This window comes from Euprymna scolopes, chromosome 29 (assembly GCF_053919585.1).
Source record: "Euprymna scolopes isolate OS-2025 chromosome 29, ASM5391958v1, whole genome shotgun sequence".
NCBI lineage: Eukaryota > Metazoa > Mollusca > Cephalopoda > Sepiida > Sepiolidae > Euprymna > Euprymna scolopes.
Genome location: NC_136510.1, coordinates 99910107 through 99933275, shown reverse-complemented (window position 1 = coordinate 99933275; position 23169 = coordinate 99910107). Strand labels below are relative to the sequence as shown.

Sequence of the window (23169 nt, the reverse complement as noted above, 5' to 3'; positions counted from 1 at the left end):
TATTTCACTTTTATATGTCGTCATGCTGAGAATTTTTGCTTCAGACTCATTTAAATAAAACAAGGATTATAAAACAAATATTAAAAAAAAACAAAAACATAACACTTGTTGGTGACCCCACTTATTTAAATATACATTTTTCTCTCCCTGGAATCTCTTAACTCACGTGTGTGTGTGTGTGTGTGTGTGTGTGTGTGTGTGTGTGTGTGTGTGTGTGTGTGTGTGTGTGTGCGCGCACGCGCGTGCGTGTGTGTGTGGTGTGTGTTTAATAAACATAGACTCGGCCGATTTTTTTGACAACTTTAGAGGGCTTCCTCTCTCAGAGAATCTAAAATTTACTTACCTTCGCTGACTGGTATTTCTGCCAATTGACCATCCAATGCCGATTGTTTGGAGTCGTAAAATTCTTTCAACTTGAGCATTTCCTCTTCTAATTTCGTCCGGCTTTGTTTCTCTTCGTGATATTTCGCCTCAAGTGCTTCCAACTGAAACTCGTATTCCTAAAGAACACAAAATCACCGAGTAAGAATTTTGATCAAGCATGCATATGATTATCGATCAAAAAGTTCTGGGTCTGGCACGGAAAAGAAAAAAAAAGAGAGATGAGCCATGGCTGAGCATTATATTGTGGTAAATATAAATATTAAAATTCTGAGGATGTTGAATGCTTGTTCGGACATGAATTCTTTGCGTGGTAAAAGTGATATAAATAAATGGTGAATGATAAAAGACATGGAATGGTGTAAATAAGTAAGCAAGAAAGTTCAGACGCCGAAAGTGGGCACGGTTTAGCCAAAATATAGAACAGAACGGCCATCACTAGACGTAAAACACTGAACCATATGGAAATAATTTATTTCCAAAAATTATTTTAGTTTTAAAACTTATCATGAAACAATAAAAAAAAAAAAAAACTTTGATTTCGGTTTCGTAATTTGATTGAAGATTGTTACTTCGTTTGATGATACATTATCTATCTATACTCCTATAAATTCGGTTCTCTTTTGTATGTATCGATATTCACATTAAAAACCCTCTTTTCTATTTATTGTATTTATTTGCTTCCCCACCAAAGCAAATTAGGCACAAGGCCGTTTTTAATGTCGGGTAAAAAACAGCTCCCCTAAAAGTAGGCAAAAAGGGGGCACTCTGGTTACCAAAAATAATAACTGTCCCAGTATAGAGGGTTTCCCCTCCATTGAGTGGTACAAATTATCTTAAGTGCAGCAGTTGCAGAACCGATACTACACTTTGATCCCTGCCCGAAGGCCAAGAACAACAGAAAAAAGGCAAGGTATTTATTTGCTCCCCCACCGAGCAAATTAGGCACAAGGCCTATTTTTAATGTGTGAGGAGTGAAGGGGAATGGGGACCAACTCCCCGAGGAGTAGGGGAGCTGGATAATGACAATTGATATTAAGGGCCTCCCCTACATTGACCAAGGTCTTATATGTGGGGTTGCCCCCACATATGGTCTTTGTTTGCAGTATGTATTTATTTGCTTCCCCACTGAGCAAATTAGGCACAAGGCCGTTTTTTAATGTGGAGAGAGAGAGGGAGGGGGAAGGGAAAAAGGGGGACCAGCTCCCGATGGGTGGGAAATGGGAGCTGGATAGTGACAATTGGTATGAAGGGTTGCCCCTACATTGACCAAGGTCTGATATGTGGAGTTACCCCCACATATGGTCTTTGCTTGCAGTATCTGCCGGAACAGATACTACACTTTGAGATATTAAATTCTTTATTCATGTTAAAAATACATTGAAAATCAACAATGAACAAAAAACTTAGGCACACTTTGATCCCAGCCAGAAGGCCAAGAACAACAGAAAAAAGGCAAGTCTCTTTTCTATTCATTTAAAAAGAAAATATAATTTTCTTATATATGCGTTGTGGAATTGCATTCACTAGCAAAAAATCTAGATAATTTGCACATTCTTTTAAACATTCATTTTAATTAATTTCCTATTAGTTTTTTCGGTTTTCTTATAGGATGATCATCTAGAATTAACTATTACGTGTCATTATATTCATGCAGATATTCTACATGATTTATACTTGCATAATATTTGCGTGAAATCTTTACAGCAAACAAAAAATTGTTTCCATATATATTTATGTATACGTATATACTTTTGCTTAATCTATTAGTCTATTTATCTATATATCTATTAAAGTGAGCATGTCTGTGTGTTTGTCTGTGTATCTATCTGCGTGTGTGTGTGTGTGTGTCTGTCTGTGTACATTTCCCTACGCAATAACGCTGTCAATTTTTGTCTACAGACTCGAAATTTGATATACAGGATACTGAGATTTGGGAAAATCGATGTGGTCGGTTTTCGGCCAGAAACTTGTCTGGTAAGGGGTGAAAATTCAACGATTTGACCTTTGAGAACTCTACCAAACTCCTCCGACAATTTTGACTCTAAACACTTGAACTTTTAGATATAGGTTCCTTGGACATGGATCTAACTTAATAACTTGATTTGAGCCCAAAACAATAAATGTTAAAGGGTCATAATAGGGCTCAAAGTTAAAAAATAATTAACCGTTTTTTTTTCGTTTTTTTTCCTCAGCATACACCTCCAAACACCCGGGCAACGCCGGGCACCCATGCTAGTTTATGATAAAATTATGTGATAAAATTTGTAGAAGACGTTCTATTCAAGAATTAAAATAATATATATTAAGGAAAACTTTATTTACAGAAATATAAAAAATAATTATTTTAATATTATTTTCGTATAAATATATTTTAAATACTAACAAAAATATATTTATAGAAATATAAACTATGGAAGTTTAAATTAATTTTTTGAAATAAAATATTTCCATATGACTATATTTTAAATATTAAAAAAAAATACTTATAGAAATATAAAACATAAAAGTTTATTATTTTTTATTGTTTCATTATAAAACAAGAAGTGTTTTCGTATGGTTTCGTATTTCGTTTCATGCTTATTGACTTCCGTTTCATATTTAGCTAAACTGATTCCACTTCTAATGTCTTAACTTTGTGTATCGAATTTTTGGATTTAACCAAAAGAAATATAAGAAAGAGCTAGTAGAAAGACGGGAGCGAGAAATATATTGTTATTCATTCCTTATTTTATTTTCCGTTTATGTTATCATTATTTTTTTTTGTTAAATAAAGGTTATATTTAAATTTATTTCGTTACAAGTGTTGACGCGATTAGCAACGATGCAGGTTCTTCAGAGAATTTCATTCTGATGCGTTTTATATAAATCATGTGTTGCTTCTTTTGGTTTACGAGTTGTTAATTTTCAACTGTTCAGTATTTTACCAATTTCGATAGCAACTAACATGTTGTTTATGCACCATAAAATCCACCAAACAGTTTTCTACTTCAAATATCGGATCATATTTGACTTCAAAGGTCATGCCCGTGTCAACCATACCTGATAAACTGTTACATTTAGCCTAATTACCTTTTTTGTTTTTGTTGAATGCTTTTTTTCATTTCCTTGTTGTTCTTATTTAATTTCCTATTTCATTTACACTTTTAACAACGTAGCAATATGATACTGAAAGGGAAATATGAAAACTGAAAGACATTTTATTTCAAAACATTAAAAACAAATAATCAAAATTTTCATGTTTTTTTGAAATCCGTAAACTACTTATCCTGTATTTAAACTTAAACATCCTTATTTAAAACTAAAATATCAATAAAGTTCATTTTAAAGTAAGAAATTGTGGTCTCTCTATATATTTAAAGGGCAAAGTGTGTGTATGTGTGTGTGTGTCACTGCTCGACATTCAACAGGCTCCATTTCACAACTGACTCAGTTCAAACACCTGTAAAACAGAAACCACAATTAGTTCAGAGCTGTAATTTGCCACATAACCTGTAGAGATATAAATCATTTCACATGCAAAATTTTAGATCAGACAACTGGAAGTGGGTCAGGGGCATTACTTTTTGCACGCCCCTCGTACACCACAGTGATGGGTGTATGAATGTACCAAAATTATGGAAGGATGATCTGAAAGTCTAGAACCTGGATCAACTCCACAGCGGGATGATGTGCTAGAAATTGAGATTCAAAAAACCAGCATCTTAGAGAAAAAGCATTTTGTGCTGACAAAAACTGCACAGAAACCTTGTCGGCATTCTCCAATATGGCCATCTCAGATGATTTACAATGAACTAACCCCCTTTTCAAAGTGAGTAGATAAAGGCTGGGAGGGTGAACCTCCTAGAACTACACAGGATCAGAGACATATCTCAGTCAACAGGGAAGATGCCATCACATTAATGGGTTGGAATAGGGTTTTAAAAAATTTTCAAACTGGTGGTGGGCATACTGCTGGCATTTTAGAGTTATGCAGACCAAAAAAGAAAATGACCTGGACGTGTCTTTCTCATTAGCTTTGCTTTGGTTCTCTAAATCCTCATTTTTTTTTTAACATTTTCTGAAAAAAAAAAAAAAACTAAAACTACCACACTATTTTTTTACACATTTCCATTTTTAACATCTTCCCTAAATATTTTTATGTTTTCCATAACCGCCCTGCGGGCCTGATTAAAGACTTTAGCGAGCCGGATTTGGCTCACAGGTTGAACTTTGGAGACCCCCTGGTCTAGACTCTATTAGCTTTGATGCCGAGGCATAAGCTCCACAGCTGATGACTAACTGAGCTTAAAGAACACTTTGAAACGAGTTTAGCAAAGCGTCCAATGTTTCAGAACAAACAAAACTACATTCGATGAAATAATAACAATACACAGCGGATCAATTCTCATTCCCGTGACCAGGTGTGTTTCATCACTTTTTCTCTATTCATCCTTATGACAATTCGACTAAGGTCAACCATCAATCGCATTAAAATATTAAACAATATTCATGATTAAGAAAACACAACTTTATAATGAAATAATTATAATTTAACAAATAGAAATTATTTTCTTTTTTGTTTTTATAACAGATTGACATTTTAAACTAAAATATGAATAGGCATCTCTATATAAAGTTAGCTATGTCTATGTGTGTGTGTGTGTGTGTGTGTGTGTGTGTGTGTGTGTGTGTGTGTGAAAAATATATATGTATAAGTGAGAATGTGTGTGTGTGTATGTGAGGACACTTGTCAACCTATATACTCAACGAATTTTTTATCTACAAACTTGAAATTGGTATATAGCGTATTCAGACATGGGGAAAACATTATAATCGGTTTTCGCCAGGGAAATAAGGCTGCTGAGGGGTCAGAATTGAAAAATTGGAACTTGGAGGGGAGGGGGGGAGGCGTAGTCATTGAATTTTAATCTGTTTGTCAACTGTTTCATGGGGCTTTAAAAAAAGCTAGTCTAATGGTTATCGTACTTGACTCACTGTCTTTAGGTTTGGGTTTCGATAATTATGGTTGTTCCAGGTTATACAACGTAACATTTAGTCCATATGCTCCGACTTTCACTCAGCGATCGCCAGGAACTCATTAATCTCCACCTTTCTGGTTTATCCAGTCGAGAAATCGGCCTCAGATTAAAATGTGGTAAGAAAACTGTATGAGTGACTATACAAAAGCACCAAAACACCGGAAGTGTCCGTGATGCCCTTAATCTGGTCGTCCTAGAGTTACTTCTTATAAGGAAGTTTATTCTATCAAGGCCCGTAGCCTCAGAAATTATTTGAAATGGCTCCTTAAATCCAACAGCAGTGTAATCCTATGAAAAAGTGCTACAGTTAAGAACAGATTGAAGGAATTTAATCTGCGAGACTGTGTTCCAAGACGCAAGCTAATGATTTCTGTCAAGAACAGAAAGCGCCGTCTGGACTTCGTGAGATACAATGAAGATCATAACTCTTCAAATTGTCAAAAGTGCTTTTTAGCGGCGAAAGCAAGTTCAGTAGGCTAGGCAGTGATGGTAGGCAGTACGCTCATTGAAGAAAGGAGGAATCCTAGGTGCACAGTTTCAATGCTGCAAGGTGGTGGAAGTTTAGTTTTCGTATGGAGTGTTATTAATGCCAATGGTCCAGGGCCTATACTTCGCTTGCAATATTGAATTAATTCGACCAAATACATTAATATGTTGACTGAGTTTGGATTGGCCTGCACAATCTCCAGGCCTCAATTTTATCGAAAACGTATTGCATTATATTGAGCAGCAGTTATATAATGATAAAATTTCAAATTTGGAAAAAATTTGGACAAAATTTAAAGAGAAGTGGGATACACTTTCACCGGAGTATTGTCACAGACTAATTCAAGAAATACCCAAAAGATTGCAGGCTGTCAAATTACAGAAGGGCTTTACTGCTAAATAATAACTAGTTCATTGTGTTCCTGTTGTATTGTGTTGAATTAATATTCTAAAGTTACATTTAAATAACAATTTTCCATTGTGCAGAGTTTCTTTTTGCCTGTTCGATTTGAAGTTAATTTTTTAAATTGACATGAACAGCAGGATACTTCAATTAAAAGTCAAATATGAACAGGTAAAATTACAGAGGAATAAAAGGCGAATCAAATGACGTATAGGTTGTTTAAACAGTTACATCTAATTTAGCTTAAATTTGCGGTTTTTGAAAAAATGACAAGTGCAGGCTTTCTTTTTGGTGCCACTGCGTGTAATTCCAGGTCAATACTTTTCAGAGGTAAATCAACGAATGAAGTTTTAACGAGATTAATTCAGTACCGAATAAGGTAGGATATACTTTTTATTTGTTTTACATAAGCATTAATATGTCGCTACACATTCATGAGCATGTTTCGGTCAACCAGTCATGAAATAGTTAAAAACAGAAAAATATCGATGACTCCCCCCACGTACCAATTTTTCAATTTTGACCACTTAGCAACCCCTCCCCCCTTTTTTTGGATGAAAATGGATTAAAAACTTTTAAACATGTCTGAATATCCTATATACCAAATATCAAGGCTATAGATCAACAATTCGCTGAGTATGTAGGTTTAGAAATGTCCTCACACACACACACACACACACACACATTCTCACTTTTATAGATGTACTAGAATATTTACCCGGCGTTGCCCGGTATTAAGCGTAACGTTGCATTTATTTTTTTAAAAAATGACGTAAAAAAACGGAAACCGAGAAAGTTTCATGCGAGTATTGTGTTTTTTCTAAACAGTTCACTTCTTGTAAGTAAAAAAAAATATATATACATAGAGCTGAGATCGAAACCTAAACATAAAAACAATGAATCCAGTATGATAACCATAGGCCAACTCAAAAGTATCTCCAAAAGGTGTTTTCAAACCTTCTCATTCTTAACATAATATGAACGATTAGCGCATGCGCAGTCGTGAAACATAGTAAACAGATAAAAACAATCCAACGGCCTCCATGTACCATTTTTTTTAATTTGCACCCCTTAGCAGCCCTTTTTTCCGAATGAAGACGGATTAAAATATTTCCACATGTCTGAATACCCTATATACCAAATTTTAAGTCTGTAGATCAAGAATTCGTTGAGTATATAGGTTGAGAAGTCTCTTTTTACACACACATATTCTCACTTTTATAAATATATTGACAGATAGATAAACATAAGTGGTAAATCAATCTATAAAGGCCATCTGTGATGCCACAAACGCAAAAAATAAATAAATAAATAAATAAATAAATAAGACTTAAATGTAACAAAGAACAATTGAATTTATTGAAAGCCTGGAAAAATCACGGATTACAATAGAAAAATGCGAGAATGAAAAGTAATATGGTTAAGCTTAAACATGGAAAAGTAAAGGACTAGTTGTTTAAACTGGAAAAGAGAAGGACAAGATATTTTAGTAAAAAATATAATAAATTTATAACTTAAAATATGGCAGCATTAAGAATTTTTTTAAATTCAATTCATAACATTATATAATCAATTTTTAATGCTACAATATTTTAAGTTATAAATTTATTACATTTTTTACTAGAATATCTTGTCCTTTTCTTTTCCAGTTTTAACAACTAGTCTTTTACTTTTCTATGTTTAAGCTTAACAATATTACTTTTCATGCACATCTTTTTTCTATTATAATCGACAGATAAATAAACATAAGTGGAAAACCAATCTATAAAGACCATCTATGATGCGACAACTTTCTGGACGCATCGTGTATATAAGATAGATGCATTATACATGAGGGAAATATATAAACATGTTCAAACAAAGTAAATAAAAAAAATGGAGAGTTTTCCTCCTTCCTTCTAATTCCTTGGAAATGATTGAAATGAACTAAAATATGTCCAAATAATTAACAAATCGATGATTCCTTTATATTTTCGTTTTGTTTTCCAGCTTTTTTCATCCCTTAAAACGTAATTAGGCTGATTGAAAAGTTGGCGCGGATTCTACGGAGTTTACATCCTGCGATCCCTGTCCGTCATAGAGGAGAAGTACATTTACACCGGAAAGATGAATTGTTTTTAAAAGCAAATGTGACAAAAGCAATCCGAAAAAAAAAAAGAATACATGAAACAATAAACAATATGAGAAATTGTTGAAATTATTTCATTACATTATTTAAAGGACTGGCAGTTAATTAATTTCATAAATGTTCACAATATTTATTGTCCACATACAAATTTGTTGTGTTTTTATTAATTCTTCTTTTTTTTTTTTTTTAAAATAAACTTCTAGTTTTATAAATATCTCAAAGTTTACCGAAACCTGTTTTAGTGTTATAATTTTATCTTACTATACCTACCAAATTAACGTCTAGGTGCGCACAAACTATATATATATATATATATATATATATATATATATATATATATATATATATATATATATATATATATATATATATATATATATATATATATATATATATTATTATTATTATTATTATTATTATTATTATTATTATTTATATGAGAGAGAGATAGATAGATAGATAAATAGATTGATAGATAGAACTCGGTTCTTATTGTTGAGCACTCTATATTGAAATTAAAGTCGGTTACTTAAGCTCACATGCGCAGACCATGATGTTATAATCATAAGATCACTTTAGCCGTCTACACATTTATGCTTTATATAAATGTTAATTTCAACTGCATTAACGTTGGCTGTGTGGTTTGTTCCTTGCTAATGATTTGTGGGCGTGTTTGAATCTCCCGACTAACTATAATTGTAACTCCTTACACTGATGATTCCCAAAAGGAATAAACACTAGTGTATCGGTAGGTATTTAAAAATAATTATAGTAATAATTATATATATATATATATATATATATATATATATATATATATATATATATATATATATATATAATCTAGCATGCTTTGAATCGATCTGTTACGCCTACCATTTGAAAAGGGAATTTTTCCGAAATTAATAATGGAATTTGTCGCAGACATAACAAGTAAGACATTTTACCAATACAACTGAATAAATATATGTATATATAAACATATATGTATGTACTTATTGATTTGTAAATCGCCACTTGTTCTCGTCTTCTCTTACCAACAACGACTATATTTCATTGCTTGCATTGTGATAGCCTTCTAAATCTCTACTGCACGATATATATATATATATATATATATATATATATATATATATATATATATATACATACTGTATAAGCAAAATTAAGACTTCAAAAAAGGTGTTGATAGCAACAAAAAGTGTATTTCATTTTACGTTACAATTGTTTCCATGCCAGAACGACAATTTAAAACATTATGCCGTTTGAAATTTTCAGAAAACCAGCATTTCTTTAGACATTATGAATAAAAACACTCTTGACAATAGAACATTGTTTAAAGAAAAAGAAAAACTCCCTTAACGGAAAAGGAGTATGTGAAAAACATTTACTCTGGAGGTAACCTCTGTGAAAATCCCATTTAAATATTAATATATCACCTAATTTTCGTATACTTATTTAAAAACAGTCATAAGAAGTTTCCACAAAAACCAACAATTGTAACGTAAAATGAAATACACTTTTTGTTGTTATGAACACCTTTTTTTAAGTCGTGATTTTGCTCAATTATGAAAAATGATAATTTTTGTAGCTTATTTTTTAAGTCATCTCTTTTTGGCTTAAAACTTATTGGTATATGAAAATTTACTAGATTACACGAACTCAGTAAAACTCAGTATATTACATACCAGTTATATATATATATATATATATATATATAGTCATCCACATACAGTACTGTTTCGCTGTTTCACAGCTCATCAGTGCGGCTAGACAGGCAACTACCTCAAGCCAGGATTGAAACCCGACCGTTTGTACGGCAGTCAAGGCTCCTAACCATTACGCTATTGGCGGCTGCTTGAACGAGTAGTGAGTTTAACGATGTTTTGATATCGTTCGAAATACCTCCGCTCGATTTGTTTACACAAAGAGCGTCGCTTATATGCTAATGGTAATTCGTGTTTCACTTCTCAATATGCTCAACTCAAGGTGAGGGGCACTATAGTCATCCACTTACAGTACTGTTTCGCTGTTTCACAGCTCATCAGTGCGGCTAGACAGGCAACTACCTCAAGCCAGGATTGAAACCCGACCGTTTGTACGGCAGTCACTTCTCAATATGCTCAACTCAATATATATATATATATATATATATATATATATATGTATATATGTATATATATATATATATGTCGATAAAAAAAAATTTTTTTAATCGACTTTTATTTATTTTATAACATCTTTTTCTTATTTTTTTTATTATATTTCGTTATATTTTTTAATCGACTTTTTTATTTTATAATATCCGATTATGATTCGCTTCTTTGTCATCATTTTAAAATTTTGCTATTCTAATAAAGATATATATATATATATATATATATATATATATATATATATATACATATATATATATACATATACATATATATACATATATACATACATATACATATATATACATATATACATACATATACATATATATACATATATATATATACATATATATATATATATACATATATATATATATATATATACATAAAATCCAAGAATCCAAAAAAAATATATCAAAATAGAATGAAAGCACCCCTACCCTTACTTCAGAAGAGCCAGTCCCCCCTCCCCACACATACACATTAGTAACGACCTCGGACCACAGCCGCCTTCCTAAGAAAGCAAATAACACCAAAATACTATAAAACAATATACACATTCCCAAACCAATAAAAGCAAACACACACACGCGCGCACACACACACACATGAACACACACGCACACACACACACGCACACACACACACACACACACACACTAAAGGAAAAGTAAAAAAAAACACATTAGCAGAAAGAAATAGCGACTGACTGACTACAGCCAGGTCAAAATCTCCCTGGACAAACCAAAACAAAAAAACAAACAGCATACCAATGTATAATAAACACTGACAAGCCTCCACCCCTTGGAAAAACTTCAAACTAACGAAAATCGCCATTTTTACACATTTGAAATTAATTTCTGACGAGGACGCATCAGACCGTCTGAAACGTACGTAAACGATTTCAATGACTTAAAAACATTATTACAATGATCCAAACATAATTCTTAATGAAAAACCAAGACACGGAATAATAAAATAATGTTAAAAAATACACATTGTTGGTGACTACTCCCTTATGTAAGTATACATATATATATATACATATATATATACATATATATATATATATATACATATATATACACACATATATATACATATACATATACACATACATATATACATATACACATATACATATACATTTACATATACATATATATACATATACATATATGCATATAAATATACATATACATATACATATAAATATACATATATATATATATATGCATATACATATATATACATATACATACATATACATACATATATATACATATGCATATATATACATATATATACATATGCATATATATACATATATATACATATGCATATATATACATATATTTATACATATGCATATATATACATATATATATACATATGCATATATATACATATATATATACATATGCATATATATACATATATATACATATGCATATATATACATATATATACATATGCATATATATACATATATATACATATATATACATATGCATCTATATACATATATATACATATGCATATATATACATATATATATACATATGCATATATATATACATATATATACATAAATGTATACATATATATACATAAATATATACATATATGTATACACATATATACATAAATGTATACATATATATACATAAATGTATACATATATATACATAAATGTATACATATATATACATAAATGTATACATACATATACATAAAGGTATACATACATATATATATACATAAATGTGTACATATATATACATAAATGTATACATATATATACATAAATATATGCATATATATACATAAATGTACACATATATATACATATATATGCATACATATATATACATATATATGTATACATATATATATACATATTTATGTACACATATATATACATATTTATGTACACATATATATACATATTTATGTACACATATATATACATATTTATGTACACATATATATACATATATATGTATACATATATACATATATATGTACACATATATATATACATATATATGTAGACATATATATACATATATATGTACACATATATACATATACATATATATATATACATATATATACACATTTATATACATACATATTTATATATACATACATATATATATACATACATATATATATATATACATACATATATATATATACATATATATACATATATATATATACATATATATATGCATATATATATATATACATATATATATATGCATATATATATATGCATATATATAAATATATATACATATATACACACATATATATAAACATATATATATACATATATACACACATATATATATAAACATATATATGTACATATATATACATATATATACACATATATATATAAACATATATATGTACATATATATACATATATATACACATATATATAAACTTATGTATATATACATATATATATACATATATATAAACTTATATATACATATATATACACATATATATAAACTTTTATATATACATATATATATACACATATATATATATTCATATATATTCATATATGTATACATACATATATATACATATATATATACATATATGTATACATACATATATATACACATACAGTGATGATCATATTTATTGGCACGGTAAAATAAAAGTTAAATTTCGTCTAATAAATTCTAAAAAAGGGATTAAATTAAAGAAAATAACAAAGTATATTATGTATTTTTAACTGGCCTTTCCGATGCAGCAATCGGATGTTAGAAAAAATAAATAACAAAGGAACAACAAACATAATTGCAAAAAACGCTTGTTCAAAATTATTGACACGATTTATTTAATAATCAATTGTATAGCCTTTGGCCTTGATTACCTTCCTCAGTCGCTTTTCATAGTTTACAACCAAGTTGTTGCACTCTTCAGTAGTAATTTTAGCCCACTCTTCCTTGCAATAATCCTCCAATTGAATAAGATTCTTAGGCTTCCTTTGCATTACCCTCAATTTTAATGTTCTCCATAAATTTTCAATTGGATTAAGGTCTGGGCTTTGTGATGGCCACTCCAAAACATTAATATGATTGTCCTCAAGCCATTTCTTAGTCAGTTTAGCCGAATGCTTTGGGTCATTATCTTGCATGAACCACCAACGACGACCAAGTGAGAGCTCTTTAGCAGAGTCTTTCAGGTTTTCATCCAATATTTTTACATAATCTTCCTTTTTAATGCTACCTGTGACCTTAACAAGTCGCCCTGGTCCAGAGGCAGCAAAGGATCCCCAAAACATCAAACTGCCTCCACCGTGCTTCACTGTGGGTATGGTGTTCTTAGGCAGGAAAGCTTCGCCAGATTTTCTGTAAATATAAGACACTTTATTATGGCCAAATAACTCTATTTTCGTTTCGTCAGTCCATAGAACACGTTTCCAGAATGCAACATCTTTATCAATATGACGTTTTGCAAAGGCTAGCCTTGCTTTCAGGTGCATAGGCTTCAATAAGGGGGTCTTTCTCGGACGACATGCTTTTAAACCAGCTCTCTTCAAAACTCTACCAACTGTATGTCGAGATACATTCACTCCAGAGGTGCTCTGTTCATCAACAATCTCCCCAACAGAGATCCTTGGGTTTTGTTTTACTTGTCGAACAATTTTCCGTTCATCTCTTGGGGAAAGAATCCTTTTTCTCCCTCTACCCTCTAAACTCATAACGTAGCCTTGCGATTTGAACTTGTTTATTATGGCTCTAACAGTGGATTTGGGAAGGTTTAGCTTCTTTGAAATCTTATCATAGCCCTCCCCATTGGTATGGCATGCTACAACAAGCTTCCTGACGTCTTCGCTGTGTTCCTTAGTTTTAACCATGGCGATTGAAAATTATAATTTAGTCACTTATAATAGTTTAAATAAATCGCTATCTAAAAATTATCTGAAAAAAATTATTCACTGAATTAGCGTTAAACAAGCATAATATGGCTATAAAAAAGTTCAGAAAGCACGTAAACCGGAAATTGATTGATATTATACTGATACTAAAAGAAAAACAAAGCCGTGCCAATAATTTTGAACAAGGGTTTTTTGCAATTATGTTTGTTGTTCCTTTGTTATTTATTTTTTCTAAAATCTGATTGCTGCATCGGAAAGGCCAGTTAAAAATACATAATATACTTTGTTATTTTCTTTAATTTAATCCCTTTTTTAGAATTTATTAGACAAAATTTAACTTTTATTTTACCGTGCCAATAAATATGATCATCACTGTACATATATATATATATATATATATATATATATATATATATATATATATATATGTATGTATGTATACATACATATATATACACATACATATATATACACATATATACACACATATATATACATATATATACATATATATATATATATATATATATATATATATATATATATATATATATATATAGTCTACAGAAGCTTTGAGTAAAAAAAATGTAAAAATAAAAATAAAGAATGCAGTTTAAATTCGCTACAAAAAAAAGAAAACCAAATTTAACCTATCGCAGACTTAGCACCTACATAATCCGACTTCTAAATAGTTTACAATTACAAAATAAAATTCAACTATATAATGATGAAAAAGAAAATTAACTAAATTTATTAAATAGAAATGGACTTAGCACTTGCATAAGCAAGTCTACAAAAGTCTTCAATTATAAAAGGGAGTTCAACTATATAAGGATAAAAAAGGAAACTTTAACTAATATTTTTTAAACAGATAAACGGGGATCCTCAGCTGCCTACCATGTAGCTGTTTCGGATATTCAAAAACAGGACAGCTGTAAAATACATGGCTCTCCAGTGGAAAATACCACTTCCCTAATAACAAAATGTAGAACAATACGGTTACTATTTATACTAATTTATACTAATATATATACAAAATAATATATATCTATATATATATATATATATATATATATATATATATATATATATATATATATATATATATAGATATATCTCTCTATATATATAGATATCCCTCTCTCTATATATATATATATATATCTTAATAACCTCGTTAAATTCATTAGTTATCACTCTTGATTACATTTTACTTGGTGTATATATATATATATATATATATATATACATATATATATATATATATAGAGAGAGAGAGAGAGAGAGAGAGGGGGGAGGGGGAGAGATGTGCAAAAAAGGAACAAATTAAATTATATGTCCATCAATGTTTCGTCTATATTGTTGTAAGACTTCTGGATGAATAAATTGAAGAAAATAAAATACCAGTAACAATATCTGAAAATATATTTGCTGTGAAAAGTATGACTCTGTTCTATTTCAGAACGAAAAAGTCGTTGGAAATTCAAATATATATATATTCTAGCATTCTTTATAGTAAAGGAAAGATTTCATTGTTATCCGTAAGATGGGCACCACAACAATTTTGTAAACAAAAACAATGAAGCGCTTTTATTGTACCTATTTACTATGCCTCCCCACGGGACAGAGTTAGACACCAGGGTCGTTTTTTATTGGAGAAAAGGTACAAAAATAAAAATTGTCTCAGTCGTGAAGGATTTCTCCTCCACCGAAAGAGAACAAGAAATAGAAGTGCAGCATCTGAAGAACAGATACTACACTTTGATCTTGTCCCGAAATTGAAATTTTATGTTAAGTCAAAGTGATTCTCTGTGTGTATTATTTTTTTAAATTATTGTTCGTGGTGATAGAGTCATCCCTCAAAAGCAGTGGTTCCCAACTTTTCCATATTATTGATCTCCCAATATATCTAGATAAATAGTGGATGCAAAATCTGGGGAAGCATATTTTTTTATGTCAGGGTAAGAACTCTAATTCCTTTTCAACCTTTGGTCTTTAAATAAAAACAACTATTTTTTTCTTATAGATTGATGTCTCTCTGATGCGTTTTAATCAATCTATACGATTCAACAAAACACGTTTAAAACTTACCATACGACTAAGAAATTATTATAAATGTGATATAAATAAACTTATGGCATTGAAATTGCTTATGACTGATACACACACACACACACATATATATATATATATATATATATATATATATATATATATATATATATATATATATATATATATATACTAGCAGGCCGTCCAGTATTGCCCGGTCGTAAAATACGCTTAAATATGATATTTTAATTAATGCAGATTTCGTATTTCTTATGTTAAGGCCTTGGAAACTTTTGGGGTTAAATGGTGGGGAGGGGCAAATCATGGGCTTAATCATTTCTTTTTTTTGCATGGTGCAGAACTCAAATTTACATATGGTAAGGCCTAAAACTGTACTGTTTGTTCATTTTCACCAGAATTTGACGTCTCCTGAGGACTTTTGGGGCGAAATGGGGGCGGGTGGGGGCAAAAGCTGAACTTAGTCATTTTTTTATGCCTCGTTCACTGTGCACTCACGGGGGACCATGCATACTTCACTTGTTTTTGTTGTTTGTTTTTTTTTTAATAATTGTTTATTGTGATCTAGAAGCATCATCTAATGAAATAAATAGTTTTTATACTTACATGTGTCTAGATATTTCCATTCAAGCATTTTGAGAAAATTAAGTTTTTTTGTTTTTTTATGAATGTGTGCTACGATGAGAACGCTGGTATTCAACCAATTTTAATTGACCATCACAACTATGGAAGTGCAGGTTGGCACCGCGTCACAATAAAAACGAAGAAGTTATGTGAGAGAAAGTCAAACGGAAAGCGATATTGTTCTAATTAACTTTCCAAAGAATGGCCTTTCATGTCTGAAACTTTTCTTTTTTTTAAGGATAAATCGAGTGTGTTGGTTTTTCATTTAACCTCTATGACCTTTTGTTCACTTCCAAATAAATGTAATCAACTCTTTAAGCTAGAATAATAATAATAATAATAATAATAATAATAATAATAATAATAATAATAATAATAATAATAAAACATTTGGTGTGCACTCATAACTTATGATTTCATGAGAATATATTTCTTTTTTAGGCATCTCGTAGTTTGACCAATATTACCAATTCATTTTTTTATGAAAAAAAAAATAAATGAATAAATTCATCATCATCATCATGAAGAAGAAGAAGAAGAAGAAGAAGAAGAAGAAGAAGAAGAAGAAGAAGAAGAAGGCCGTGACGCTGATTAAGTGGTTAATGTCACGGACTGATAACCTGGCTGTGCCAAGTTCGCATCCAGTTCGTTCCACAGAAACACTTTCACTTCGGGATGTTGGCAACCTTCACGTGGTTCCTTTTGTAAGTACCTAATGTGTTTTTAGAAAGAATTCTCACTAGAAAGATACCAGGGAAATGAATGCCAACAAAAGTCATCTGATTGATTATAACAGAATGCATGAATACTGCTGCTGCTGATGATGATGTCATCCGTTTTATATGTTGACATGCATTGGGTTATTTTAAGAAATTGACTTCTAAAGTAACCTATCTCTGACCAGCTCTTTGTTTATCCCTTTATTTCTCTATCAGATCATATTTTTATTTCATTTTGTATCATGTTTTCCTTGTCCTTCTCATTTGAACTAAACCTGTTGGCTTGATTACAAAAAGAGACATTAACAAAAAAAGAAACTGGAATCTTAAATCATACCAGTTATTATAGGTGCCACAGGGCTTATGAAGACGAACCTGAAGTCCTACTTAACTAATATTCCTGGTAAATCAAGTGCAAAAGAGATCCAGACAATTGCACATAAGGGAACAGCGAGGATACCAAAAAGAGCTCTCGGTTGGTTTCAATAAAAAGCAGGCAAATGTTGGCAGCTGGTTTGGCTGCCCCATACTTAGCATTAGAATCTTCAAAGAAAGAAAATGAAAAGACAAACAAATATGAATGTTTTTGACTTCAACAAAGCAAAGCGTTCAGTTTAAGAGTTTTGCTAAGGCTTAAAGTATACGGAAAGTTTTCCTTTAAATATTATGCAGGTTTGGTGTTTATTATTAGACACCAACAACTATAAACTCAACTCAATGTTATGCATGTTTAGTGTTTGAGAAAAGTGTAGTATCTGTTCTAATACTACACTTCACCTTTTTCTGACCTCTATCAGTGGAGGAGAAATCCTTCTAGATTTACACAATTTTTTATTTTTGTTCCTATCCAGACTACCCCTTTTTGAGAAGTTGGATTTTCTTACATTAAAAAATACCCCTGTGTCTAACTCTGCCCTTGTGGAGAGGCAAGTAAATAGGAACAACTATACACTAAACTCAATTCGGCCTTAAGAAAATTGTATTTTGCTTTTTTGAAAGCGTAACGTATAGACTAAGTAAGGAAGAAACAAGCAAAAAAAAAAAATATATATATATATATGGTCCTGGATATGACCTTAAACTATATCTGATGGTGAGGCCCTGGCTTGCGGGCTTTGGGGAGTGTGGAGCCACCCCTTAATTGACATTGCTCTCAGGTCCGCTCTGACTCGCTCGGAGTGGTAGTATCTGTTAGGGTCCCAACTATGGGTTAAATAGAAACTGACTTTAAAAAACAAAACAAAAAAAAACAAAAACAAATATAGTCTATTAAAAACTTTTCTTCAAAATCACTGGATTCGGCATTAAATGACCTGAAAACAGTTGATATGCCGTAAAACAACCAATATATATATATATATATATATATATATATATATATATATATATATATATATATATATATATATATATACACACACTTAGAATCTGATTGAAATTGATGGTTAAATATGTTTAAATTTGTGCTAATTTTTTGCATTAAATGCTAATCACTTTTAATTCCCAACCGAGTATCAAACGGATACCATAATACTTAGATCGCTGCAGCTTATCATGATAAAGGGCCATACAAAATTTCAACCAGATCGGCCAGTAGTTACCAAGAAAAAGTGAAGCGCACAAACAAACTGACAGACAGACATACCAAGAGAAATATAATAGCGATAATCTTTATATCTTCCGGTTGTCCGTAAAACTTTATTAAATATGATGAAATGTCATAAACATTAAATGAAATGAGAACAAATAAATAAAATCGCGGTCAATGTCTACAATTTGATTGATACTGCCAGAATGCACTAAAAGCGGAACTTTTTCCTTCGATGTTAGAAACGAAATGATTTAAGTGCAGTTTAAAAAGAATCCTTTCCAACCAGATGCACTTCTTTCGTACAAGAGATTTTTCTTTTTTCTTTTTTATTTATTTATAGATTTATTTTTATTTTTATTTTTTTACTTTTTACCGAATATAAAATAATGCATAGATTTGATAAACGACCAATGAAAGGATTTCAAAGTATTTATAACAAGCCTTAAGTATCTGGCGTTGCCCGGGAACCTTTCCCTACAAGTTTTTTTTTCTTTCTTTTTTTAAATTATGCCTCATTATTAAATATGAACGGTGAGGATACTAAATTAATTTTTAATAAGATTTTGAAAGTTAAATATAATCAGAAAAATATCTAGCCAGACGCGAGTGCACATTTACAGTGTCGCCCCCCCCCAAAAAAAAACAATGTCTGCATTTGTCATTTTTTTCAAAAACCGCAAATTTAAGCTAAATTGAATGTAACTGTTTAAACATCCATGTGATTCGCTATTCATTCCTCTATAATTTTACCTGTTCTTATTTGACTCTTAATTGAAGTATCCTGGTGTTCACGTCAATTTAAAAAATCAATTTCAAATCGAGGAGGCAAAAAGAAACTCCGCACAATGGAACATTGTCATTTAAATATAACTTTAGAACATTAATGCAACACAAATACAACAGGAACACAATGAACTAGTTAATATTTAATAGCATAGCCCTTCTGCAATTTGACAGCCTGAAAATTTTGGGGCATTTCCATCAATTAGACTGCGGCAATACTTCGGTGACGAGGCCATCCCACTTCTCTTTAATTTTTGTCCAAAGTTTTTCCAGATTTGAAATTTTATCATTGTGTAGCTTTTGCTTGATATAATACCATACGTTTTCGATAGGATTAAGTTCTGCAGATTGTGCAGGCCAATCCAAACACAGAATATCATGCTCTTCAAGGAACCTCTTGACATTGCCAGCTATATGGATGGGAGAATTATTCTGCATGAAGATAGGATTTTATCCAAATTCTGGCTAAAAATAGGATAGAAAATGCGCAGGCAACATATTAATATACTTGGTCGAATTAATTCGACTTTGCAAGCAACCAATAGGCCCTGGACCATTGGCAATAATAACGCCCAACTCCAAAACTGAACCTCCTCCACCTTGCAGTGTTAAAACTGTGTACCTAGGATTAAATTCTTCATCCTCCTTTCAATGGACGTATTGCATACTATTGAACTTGCTTTCGTCGCTAAAAATCACTTTCGACAAATATGAAGAGTAATGATCTTCATTGCAACTGACGAAGTCCAGACGGCGTTTTCTGTTCTTTACAGAAATCATTGGCTTGTGTCATCCAACACATCCAAAATTAAATTCCTTCAATCTCTTAACTGTAGAAAGAGAGCACTTTTTAACAAGATTACACTGTTATTGGATTTGGGAACCGTTTCAAATCTGTTTCTGAGGCTACAGATCTTGATAGCATTATCTTCCATGTAAGAAGTAACTCTAGGACGACCAGATTTAGGGAGGATCACGAACACTGCCAGTGTTTTGGCGCTTTTGCACAGTCATTCGTACTGTTTTCTTATCACATTTAAATCTGCGGCCGATTTCTCAATTGGATAAATCAGAAAGGTGGTGATTAATTAGCTTTTGACGATCACTAAGAGGAGAAAGTTGAGACATATGGACTAAATGTTACGTTGTATAACCTAGGAACAACAATTACGATTAAAGCTAAAAGGTGGATATTTTAAGCTGGTTTTAAGGTCATTCCTTGCTGCGGAGTTTCTTTTTGCCTTCTCGATTTGAAGTTAATTTTTTAAATTGAGGTGAACACTAGGATACTTCAATTCAAAGTCAAATATGAACAAGTAAAATTATAGAGGAATAAAAGGCGAATCAAATGAGGTATGGACTGTTTAAACAGTTGCATTCAATTTAGCTTAAATTTGCGGTTTTTGAAAAAATGTACAAGTGCGGATTTTCTTTTTGGCGGATATATATGTATATATATATATATATATATATATATATATATATATATATATATATATATATGTATATATAAATGTTTAGAGGTACAGAATTTATATATAGTTTTAAAAATAGTAAGCGGAAGTTTCTCGAGAGCTCTTTCGGCTATCATCTCGTCAGGAGAAAATCGATAGCGTACAAAATAATATTGTGTCGAAAATAAAGAGTTCTAATGGGGAACTTATTAAATGTGCCAAAAGTACGGGGACAACTAAAATAAATTTATTAACGTTTAAAAATGATTAAAATATTGGCACAACGAGGTTGTCTTTTTTAACTGGTTGTCTTTTGTACCAAAATCACGTAAGGTCGGCTTAATTAATACTTTGATACATAGAGCCCTCAGGATTTGTTCGCCTCACAGATTAGACGCCGAACTCGATAAGATCAGGGAAATATTCATCATTAATGGTTATCCTGTTGACCTTATTGATGACTGTATTTTCAAAAAGGTTGCGGATTTTAAATCCCCTAAAAAGTTTGGACCCTTGAAATGCCCGGTTTATTTAAAATTACCGTGGAATGGGAAAAGAGTATTAGACTTTCCAAACAGATTCGCAGAAGTATTTACGACTGCTTTAAATCTGTGTCCTTGCGTTTGGTATATACTACGAGACCTGCTTTTCCGTCTTTTCGCAAGGATAGTTTGCCTTACATCCAAAATAGTAATATTGTATATCAATTTAAATGCCAGTGCGATGCTGGTTATGTTGGGCGAACATCCTTGCACCTTTTGACTCGTATAAACCAGCATGTTCCATCGAAGATCAGACAAGGGAGGATGGGGTCTGGTGGTCTCCCTCCTTCTGCAGCCTTGGACTCTGCTATTGGCCAGCATTTGGTTGATAACCCGTGCTGTGCCGATAGATATATAATAGATTGGTTCGAGGTGCTACATAAAGCGGACTCCAAAAACCATTTAAAGATGTTTGAGTTTGTCTTTATTGCGGTGCGTCAACCTTCTTTGTGCCGGCAAAAAGAAACGTCCAACGCATTGTTTCTCTTTAGGGAACTTTGAATCTTTTCTCCGCTTGTTTTTTTTTTTTTTTTTTTTTTTTTTTTTTTTTTTTTTTTTCTCCCACGTTGTGCCAATGTTTTAATCGTTTTTAAACGTTAATAAATTTATTTTAGTGTCCCCGTACTTTTGGCACATTTAATAGAACTCTTTATTTTTCGACACAATATTATTTTGTACGCTATCGATTTTCTCCTGACGATATGATAGCCGAAAGAGCTCTCGAGAAACTTCCGCTTACTATTTTTAAAACTATATATATATATATATATATATATATATATATATATATATATATATATATATATATACTAGAAAACGTTTCTGTGTATGATTATAATCGGCTATAGCTATATGATTAATTATTATTATTCACTCGTGGATCAGAAAGATGTCTTTG

At 31.1% G+C, this 23169-nt stretch overlaps 1 protein-coding gene across 1 annotated transcript in view; it reads right to left on the bottom strand.

The window, feature by feature from the left end:
- The window catches only part of LOC145252797 (osmotic avoidance abnormal protein 3-like), a 2582558-nt gene that overhangs the window by 1560628 nt on the left and 998761 nt on the right, over nt 1-23169 (bottom strand). Inside the window, exon 8 of the mRNA XM_080112744.1 lies at nt 344-500. Coding sequence (XP_079968870.1) covers nt 344-500 — 157 coding nt within the window. The remainder of the gene's footprint in view (nt 1-343; nt 501-23169) is intronic.